General features: G+C 46.0%; 1 protein-coding gene and 1 long non-coding RNA gene across 2 annotated transcripts; both read left to right on the forward strand.

Annotated features, from left to right (window-relative positions):
• Positions 1–322: 322 nt before the first annotated feature.
• Positions 323–4521, forward strand: LOC123095108 (chaperonin CPN60-1, mitochondrial). Its single transcript, XM_044516931.1, has 15 exons — positions 323–1114; positions 1270–1439; positions 1547–1642; positions 1783–1887; positions 1977–2060; positions 2631–2720; positions 2797–2877; positions 2973–3032; positions 3105–3182; positions 3263–3349; positions 3511–3610; positions 3696–3799; positions 3875–3980; positions 4068–4146; positions 4236–4521. The coding sequence occupies exons 1-15, from the start codon at positions 325–327 to the stop codon at positions 4282–4284; spliced, it is 2079 nt and encodes a 692-aa protein (XP_044372866.1). The 5' UTR covers positions 323–324; the 3' UTR covers positions 4285–4521.
• A 217-nt stretch (positions 4522–4738) lies between these two features.
• Positions 4739–5826, forward strand: LOC123095109 (uncharacterized). Its single transcript, XR_006446096.1, has 2 exons — positions 4739–5266; positions 5506–5826. It is a non-coding gene; the product is annotated as an uncharacterized lncRNA (long non-coding RNA).
• Positions 5827–9410: the final 3584 nt, after the last annotated feature.

Consider the following 9410-nt stretch of genomic DNA (forward strand, 5'->3'; position numbering starts at 1 on the left):
TAGGGTTTTGGTGAAAAATTGGGGTCTAGGGGTTCGAAACTTGGAGGGAAGCGGAGGGGGGGGGGGGGGGGGGGGGTGGGTTGGCTAGCTGATATGGTTTAATTAATGTTGTATTTTAGATTGTCGCTCAGCATCAGCCTATAAATTTTTGGTGGAATATTAAACTACCTATGTAGTGTTACTGGAAATGGATAGATATGATGGTGTAAACCTGAGTAGCGTGATGACTGCCAGTTGGCAATTGATCTTTTCTATGGAAGTAAAACACCCATCTTATAAAATTGTGCTTTTGTCCTTTTCAGGTTTGAGAAGGTTGGGAAATCAATGGAGCTGTCATGGCAGACACAGAAATACAAGGGGAGAAACATTGTTCCTCAAGCTATGGATCAAGGGCCATTTCCTACCTGCGTCCTCTACAGTTTTAGTAAAGGTGAACAAATGGAAATCCATCGTGCATTTGCAGATATGGGCATACCCTGTGATATTTGGTTAAATCCTGAAGCAATGATCCGGGTATACCTTATACTGACTAGCCTGAAGCCTTGGCAAAAGCAATTGCTTGGTCGGTCCGTGGAGCTCTTATCTCTGCATAGGCCCGCGGCAGCAGCCTGGATCTGCAAATATCTAGGAGTTCAGGCTACTAGCTCTCGCTGGGAAGGCACCAAGGATATTGCAGTGGACGGCTGCTATTACCATGGATATACCATCAGTTTTGATGACCTGAAGGCGCTCCTTGATAGTGGAAAGCCAGTTCTGGCCGTCTTAATTGTTGGCCCTGGCTTTGAAGATCTGGAGGAGGATGAAATCTACACATGCAAACCACAGTTCAATAAGAAGGGGGATCTGTTGAAGCCCTTTGAGTATCACATGGTCGTTCTGACCGGATATGGAAAAGCAGAGAAATCGGGGTTAGAATTTAACCCGTTCCTGAACTCTTATGGCGTGGACTTTGGTAAAAAGGGCTCTGGACGTGTGTATTTCAAGGAGCTCCACTGGTTTTACTCTTTTGAGGTCAACTACCCCCTGAAGGTTATCAACCGAGCATCGCCTCCTTCAGTGCGCCCTGATATCGACAATAATGGACCTGTAAAGATGCCTGGAAGAATTCAGATTGGTATGAAAACTTACCAATTAACTTAACTCTCATGTGTATTTCTTTAATTAAAGTTACTTATAGTCGCTGATGTTACAAAATTTCAATACTACCTTATTGTCTCATTCGAGGGCCATTGTATGCCTTGGCTGATGTTTCTGCAATATCACACACAGTATATGTAGATCTTCTCACAAAGGCAATATCTGATGAGGGTTGCAACTCCATAGCTTCTGGAATGATTGAGATTGATCTCATACATGGCATCAGGATTGCTCTTGATGATGTTGCGACGAACCTGGAGGGCATGGCCAGAGAGATCATCACGTCAGATGACATAGCACAGGTACCTATTGGTTTGCAGTCATAAGCTTTCATCTCTGCTTGTTCTTTTTTTGATTGTTCTCATTTTGTGGGTATGCATACAATAACTTTCACTGCCCTGTTCCAAAGGTGGCTACCATATCAGCTAATGGGGAAACAAAAATTGGCAACATCATTGCAAATGTTATCGAGATGGCTGGAAAGGAGGGAGTCATCGTAATTTTGGTAAGTCGATTACATTTTTTCTGCTCAATTTTGGCCTCATGTGTGCTCAGTTGGACTCATATGTGTTTATATACTTGTTAATATGAAACTGTTTAGAATGATCAATCTCTTTCTAAGTTGTCACGTGGCACATCTGATAGGATGGTAACAACATATGCAATGAGTATGAAACTATGGGGTGCATGGAGTTAACAAGAGGATACACATCACCTCATTTTGTTAACAATCATAAGAACAGGAAATGTGTAAGTATTGTTTTATTTTTTTCTTAGTGTTCCTGCTGTTTAAGCTTCAAATCATCTTAATTTATATTAATGTTATTCTTTGGTCACAAGAACTAGACAATCCCTTGATCCTGATACATGATAAGAAGCTCTCCAAAGTTAATGCTGTCAAAGCATTGGAACTGGCTCATAAGGTGTTTGCATTTTCAGTTCTACAGGACGGCGGTTCGACCCGCAATGTTGTATGGCGCGGAGTGTTGGCCGACTAAAAGGTGACATGTTCAACAGTTAGGTGTGGCGGAGATGCGTATGTTGAGATGGATGTGTGGCCACACGAGGAAGGATCGAGTCCGGAATGATGATATACGAGATAGAGTTGGGGTAGCACCAATTGAGGAGAAGCTTGTCCAACATCGTTTGAGATGGTTTGGGCATATTCAGCGCAGGCCTCCAGAAGCTCCAGTACATAGCGGACGGCTAAAGCGTGCGGAGAATGTCAAGAGAGGGCGGGGTCGACCGATTTTGACATGGGAGGAGTCCGTTAAGAGAGACCTGAAGGATTGGAGTATCGACAAAGAGCTAGCTATGGACAGGGGTGCGTGGAAGCTTGCTATCCATGTGCCAGAGCCATGAGTTGGTTGCGAGATCTTATGGGTTTCACCTCTAGCCTACCCCAACTTGCTTGGGACTAAAGGCTTTGTTGTTGTTGTTTTATTCCTAGGCCCCCTGTTTGCATACTAATGCACAGATTTCTTCTTAAACAGAAGCGGCAACCTCTACTTATCGTAGCGTATGATGTAGATGTGGAAGCTTTATCTTACATTGTGGACGAAAAGCTCATCAAGTGCGTTAAGGTCAGTATTAACTTTCACTTTGCTTTGTGGCTAATTATTCATATAATTTATTCATATCACTGGACACGAAATATAGGTCTGTGTGGTCAAAGCTCCAGGCTATGGACGGACATTAGATCTTAACCTTTGTGGCCTTGCTACCCTTACAGGTGGAGAAGTAAGTTGTCTCTTTCATTTAGACTATTTCAAATTTATCAGATCATTAATCATACCATCCACTTATATCAAATTCTACACCTTTTCTGGTCTTAGATCTTTACGGAAGACAATGGAATGAGTCTCGAGTATCAGATGTTGGGCAAGTGCGACAAGGTAACTAATTTTGCTGGTGCTGAATTGTATTTTTTTTAGAAGTTACCAACCAAACGAACTGTGTGCCTGTAGGTTATTGTATCCAATGATAACTGCGTCATCCTGGCTGGAGCTGGAGACGAAGAGTCCATTAAAAACAAAACTCAGGAGGTTCGTTTTATTTTCCAATTTAGATTTTCCATGAGAAACTTATGTTACATACTTATTGCTGTGAAATTCATTTCTAACAGCTGAAAAATGTGACCGAACTAAGCACTTCTTACCACCACGATGAAAAGACGCTGGTAAAGCTTTACCGTCGTGCTGTTATTATGAAGGTAAGGCTCATAATCCTATTTTTAACTTCAAGATAAAGCAATTGAGCACTTCTTACCAGCACAAGTAATGGTAGATAGATGCAGTTGAACAGCTAATGTGCAGATTCTAATGTCTGCTGTGAGTTGCTTTTATGAGCATTTTAATCTGATATTTCATTTAGGTTGGTGGAGCAAGCAAAGAAAAGGTTGTCGAAAATAGGGAGATGGTGGCAGATGCGCTGAGCAGTACACGGGCTGCAATCAAGGAGGGTATTGTCGCAGGTACCATACTCTTTCTGTTGTTGAGTTTTTGTGTTATCAGATATGACGAAATGTCATGGGTAGAAGTCTGATGTGTAATGTATAGGTGATGGTGCTGCCCTCCTTTATGCATCAAAATTCCTAGATAACTTGCATACTGCTAATATTGGACAACAAAGGGGTGTTCAGATTGTTCAAAATGCGCTTAAGGTGTGGAATTTCTCCTTTTCAGTTAATTCGTAGACTATAGTTCTTGCATCATCACATGACATGAGTATTCTGTAGACTCCTGTGTACGACATGGCCTCCATTGCTGGCAAACCAGGGGACGTCATTGTTCAGAAACTCCTAGAGCAGGATAACAGTGATCTGATATACGATGCCACTCAAGGTAGGGATGCATATAAGTTTCCTTTGATTGTTTGTTGGGACTTAGAAACGTGAAGGTTAAGCATATGTAAACTGATATCCCCACCAGGTGAATACGTGGACATGGTGAAGGCGTCTTGCATTGATACGGTCGGAACGGTCAAAAGAGCCATGATGGATGTCAAAGGGTAATGTTCCCTTTCTGCAGTTGTATACTTAAAAATAGTTTTGTGCAACATTCAGTGGCCAACACCAGTTTTGTTCCTTCTGTTTGCAGAGAAGCATGCTTAATGATATCCACGCACGCATCAGTCTTGAGCCCTTGACCCCCAGTCAGAGAAGGTAGTACCAGCATGCGCGGTGCCAAGAGCCGAGGAGGGCCAGATCTTTTTTTAGCCTGGTCTGTGTCTATAACTTCCGTGTCTAACCTTTGATTTTGCGGTTCGCTTGTTGCCGCATGCCTGAATGTTGTAGTAGAAATATTATGCTGCTGATTTTTGATTCAGCAATATAACAACGAAATTTATCTAGTAGTGCTTGCCTCATCAAAGGTTGGCAGCGACCATGCTGTTGGTTATTTGCACATCTGGCGTCGTATCATGTCAATCCACTAATCTCTACTATTAAAGGGGAATCTGTAGTCGTCGTGATGGTTCAACCACAGCGATCCTCCCTAGGCACGGTCGAGAAAAAGTACTCTTCCACGACCGCACCAGCCCAAGACGATCGCACCTAACACTAACACTGAAAAAAAGGGAAACAACCGCGACCCACGCCATGCACACAACCTCCCACATCTCACGCCCCTCTCGCTCCCCTCTCTATTTGGATCTCACAGAAAAACTTCCGCCCGCAGCCGCGCCCCCCGCCCCCACACAGATCTGCCACGATGGCCTACCCTTCTCCAACGCCGTTCGACGGTCATCTCGGTCGCCGTCGTGCAGCCCCTGTAGGCCGCCCTGATCGGGACCGACACCTCACCTGGACGGGGTGGTACGACCACGGCCCAATGCGACGGCTGGAGGGGGGGTTCGTGGTGATCCAAGCCATGATGACGGAGGTCCAGGAGGAGGAGAGTGACGCCAGCTCAGTAGTGGCGGCGGCGATGGAGACAGGAAGGAGGAGAGGTACGCGAGCTACGGCGACGGAGGCCATGGCGGAGGTTGGGGACGAGAGATAAGCGCTCCACACCATGTGCAGGGTGCTCGCCGGAATGCCCAATACGTGGAAGTGGCCGACGCCGTCCTGCCGCCGCTCTCCATGCCGGTGCTCACGCCGTCCCTGCTGCACGTTCCTCTCCAGCAGCAAGTCTCTCTCTCTCTCTTTCTCTCTCTCTCTCTCTCTCTCTCTCTCTCTCTCTCTCTCTCTCTCACACACACACACACACACACACACACACACACAAACAAACATTCTTGTTGTATGAATGAAGTGACTTACTGTTGTTGTATGGATAAAGTGAGCTGCTGGTTGTTTGCAAATTCTTGTAAGAGCAGAAGAAAGATACAATTGACCTTGTGCACTGACTGTTGTATGGATGTCAATAGCAGCAACACATCAAAGGAGCTCCGGGTCAAGACGGTGGCGGCCGACATGCATAGTCTGCTCTTTGAGGAGGTCATCCGCCTTCCTGTACAATCTTGGCTTCGTGAGAAACTGGACTGATTTGATTTAATTCAGTAGTTGTGGTAGTGTTGAATTCTGCGATGCATCATTTGTTTGGCAAGGCTTTACTCCATTGGAGTCACTGAGATTGAAGTAGGAGAGGAAGAAAAAGGATGTCATTGCATATTTGGGTCAGTGTTAATTGCTTCTATATGACTCAAAAAGAAAATAGAGACTACAAGTTAAACTGTGAAGATTATTTGTGCCATCCCCTGTAAAGTGTCACATTTGGTTCAGGAGAGGTTTGTACCCCTGAGGTTATATTGATTTTGTTTGTGTAATCTTCAGGTCATCATTTTGTAAATAATGACAAGTCCTTAAGAGAATGGCCTAATTTAATATGCTGCTAAAAAATGATGAGCAGATAGCTTGCTTGACGTTTTGCTACTGCTTGTGTGCCACTTCACGAACATATCGCTTGTGGACATTAGATGGATTAATTTAGGGTAAAAAAGGAACTTACTTTGTTCTGGAAAATAGTTGGAGCATTGTGTGGATTATTTTCATCTAATCCAGTTTTGGTTCTACCTGCATGGCAGCATAGCCCGTGCAAATGCAAATTGATGAAAACTTCATGTAAATCATATTCTGAACTATTTAATGTGAAATGATTAATGAGAGTTAGGGACATGATATGTTCTACATATTTTTAACCTTTTGAAATCTAACTCAAACACACCATAATTAATTACTGATATAGTGGTTCCATTGTTTGGCTAAGTATCGGTCTCCTCTGTCTAAGATGTGATTGATTTTGGCCTTGACATTTGTTTAGATATAGAAATTAGTCTGTCGAACAAAATGTATTGTTTTGAGAATAATTTAGTAAGCTATTGTGGCAGTGTAATACACATAGTTCATTCCATATGTTAAGTTTTTGTAAGTCACAAGTTGCCTTTAGATTAGAGGGAGAGGGACGAGGGGGGAGGCCTTGCTAAGACAAGGGATGGAGGTCAAAAGGGAATTGTGATAAGTATTCACCATTGATATGGGTGAAGAGCTTGTATTTGGTGGAGATTGTGGGTGTATCAAGAACAAGATCAATTTCCTGGTAATAAAAAAAAGATGATACCGCTTGATGTGCTTGAGGAATCTAACTATATATTTAGACATGATTAATGTCGAACCAACAAAATATACATGTCCCGTAGCAACGCACGGGCAATTAACTAGTGTTTGTAAATCCACTATCCGCGCTTGGATTGGCGTTTTTCAGTGATTTAGACGTGTAGGATATACCTCAGTAACAGAAACCGAGCGATTCACTTGATCGTTTTTACGTCGTAAAAATTACACCTGGTTTCAGGTTACACCGGTATACCGGTTGTATTCCACCGGTTTTCAAAACACGTATCGGTCCGTCGTTTTTCTCGTATTCCCTTCCCTCTTTCTCACACTCGATCTTGACGGAGGGACCGGAGCCACAGGTGGAGGGCCGAGGACCACGAGCCTGGTGGGGTGTCTATCTGCCTCGCTGCCCTCCGGTGCGGGCGCGGCGGCTGGAGCGACCGGCCTGTGAGTTTAGGCGAGGACCACCATGGACGATGGTGGTCGTCGACGGAGTGTCGCCTCATGGCGGCATTCAGACTAGTCACCGGCAGCATGTGCTCCTATTGGTCAAGCCGTATGTCGCGGCCGCGCGCTCGCTGTAGAATATTCGTGGTGGCCGTCGGCCGCCGGCCTTCCTCTCCTTGGATTGGAGTACATGGAGCCTATCGATACTCTCCTTGGATGAGTGGATTTTGCAGAGCACGATGCCGCCGCCTCCGGTCTCAGGCGAGATGCAGCGCTCATCCATGATCCATCCAAAGCTAGCGCACGCAGGATTCCAAGCGGGACCTGATTGTGCCTCATTTCCTGTCTGCGCTGCCGCAAGCCATGACGCAGCCAAGCGACCAGGCATCCACGGGCTCATCATAGTCCGGCTTCCCCAGGAGCATCTCGGGAGCTATGTACCAGCGTCTGCCGGCCCGGCCGCGCGTCGGTGTCGCGCTCGCCATGGACACGGCCAGGCCGAGGTCGCATATCTTCACCACGCCCTCGCCGCCCACGAGGATGTTCCTGGGCTTGATGTCCTGGCGGAAGTCGCGCTGGTGCATCCTCCCGGCGCCTCTCAAGAGCTGTCGCATGACGCGGCGCGTCTCCTCCGTGAACGGCCGGCGACGACCGCGCAGAACGTGGCTGAGGCTGGGGCCGACGTGCTATAGGACGAGGGCGCACTGACCGGTACAGGGTCCTGCGCGATGCCGTGCAAGCCGACGACGGAGGGGTGGCCGCGGCACGCCGCGAGGTAGAATGCCTCACGCAGCAGGTCTCGGTGGAGCACGTGCGTACGGCGCCTCCTTTTGCCGCTGCCGTCGTGGGAGGAGCGGATGAGGTACTTGAGGGCGACGTTCTCTTTGGTGCACGGTGGCTCACCTAGCCGACGGCATAGCAGTGGAGAGACTCCCCCAACCAGAAATCAGGGAACTCAAGCGGGGCTTAAGAGTGTTTAGATCACTACTTCTTCATTTTTTCTATGGGGAGTGCTACGCGTCAGCCGGCGGATCTTTTTAAAAGATCCGTCGCCTCGTGAGCCGTCGGATCTCGTATAATCGAGCAGACGCATACGCTCTTCTATTTTCGAAACAGAAGTCTTGTTGCGGAAACCCTTTGTAATAGAGATCTTGTTGCGAAAATATTTGCAACTGAGGTTGTGTTACAAAATATTTTTTTAGCACCGATCATGTTACAGAAACGTTTGCAGTTTTTTTTTGCATCAAAGATCATGTTACAGAAGCGTGTGTAGAATTTTTTGCAACAGAGACCATGTTTCAAAAATTTATGCAACAAAGATCATGTTGCAGGAAATGTTGCTGCGGCGGCACCGAGTGTGGGTGAGCTCAAGGAGGCGGCAGCCATGGACGCTAGTGCTCCTCTAGGACGGCAGCGACATGGAATAGCGGAGGATGGCGGACGCAGGCTTTGGCACGGCGTGCCTCGCAGAGGCGGGGTTGCAGTCCAGCGGCTCCAGTACCCTGCGATGACGGAATGCAGCAGCCGAGTGGCCGGCTTCCGACATTGGGCTGTGGCCGGTGGCTAGCAGCGCGCATCCCGTCTTGATGTGCAGTGGAGACGATCCTTGGAAACAAACAGGAAATGATAAGCTTGGAGGATTAGGACGAACGAGTGGATAAGAGGAGGCTTATGTTTCAGAGAAAGTGGGTCCACGGAACACGCGTCGATCAGACGAGGCGGTTGATGTTTCGTGAGATCCGCCGGGTGAGCGATAGTATTTCCCTTTTTCTATATATATTCCTCCTGCTTGAATAAAGGTGGTGTGGTTTAGTTCAAATATTGAAATAAAACCACGCTACTTCTAAATGGAGGTAATATTTCACAGTATAGAAATTTGCATATGAAAAAGATGGTGGAAACACATACACTGAAGTACATGAACAAGTCCAATTGCTATGCTAGTATCAATATTAAATTTATGGACTTTGCTAACTTCCACTCAGTCTAAAGTTAAGCAATAGATCCACACAATTCTCCTCTTTCCTAATTTGCATGCACTAACGTCCGACTGTCCGGTAGTTTTTTAGTCAACCGGTCGTTAGTAATAATACGAGCGGAGATGCATGCATATAACAACAAAACTTATGATGTCAGCAAAGATTCCTCTCAAATTCAAACTTTAAAATGTTTTGTAACTCAAACCGTAGCTCCGATTGAAAAACTGTTTTCACATAAAAAAATTAGCTTGACGAGATCGTCGAAACTAGATCTCATGTTGATATGTTCTGAC

Source organism: Triticum aestivum, chromosome 4B (assembly GCF_018294505.1).
Source record: "Triticum aestivum cultivar Chinese Spring chromosome 4B, IWGSC CS RefSeq v2.1, whole genome shotgun sequence".
Taxonomy (NCBI): Eukaryota; Viridiplantae; Streptophyta; class Magnoliopsida; order Poales; family Poaceae; genus Triticum; species Triticum aestivum.

Excerpts from the sequence above, each read along its gene's own strand:
- LOC123095108 (XM_044516931.1), top strand. The coding sequence starts at position 325 with ATGGAGCTGTCATGGCAGACACAGAAATACAAGGGGAGAAACATTGTT. Across the intron at positions 2,061-2,630 it reads CATTGGAACTGGCTCATAAG|AAGCGGCAACCTCTACTTAT; the intron begins GTGTTTGCATTT and ends CTTCTTAAACAG. Across the intron at positions 2,721-2,796 it reads AGCTCATCAAGTGCGTTAAG|GTCTGTGTGGTCAAAGCTCC; the intron begins GTCAGTATTAAC and ends CACGAAATATAG.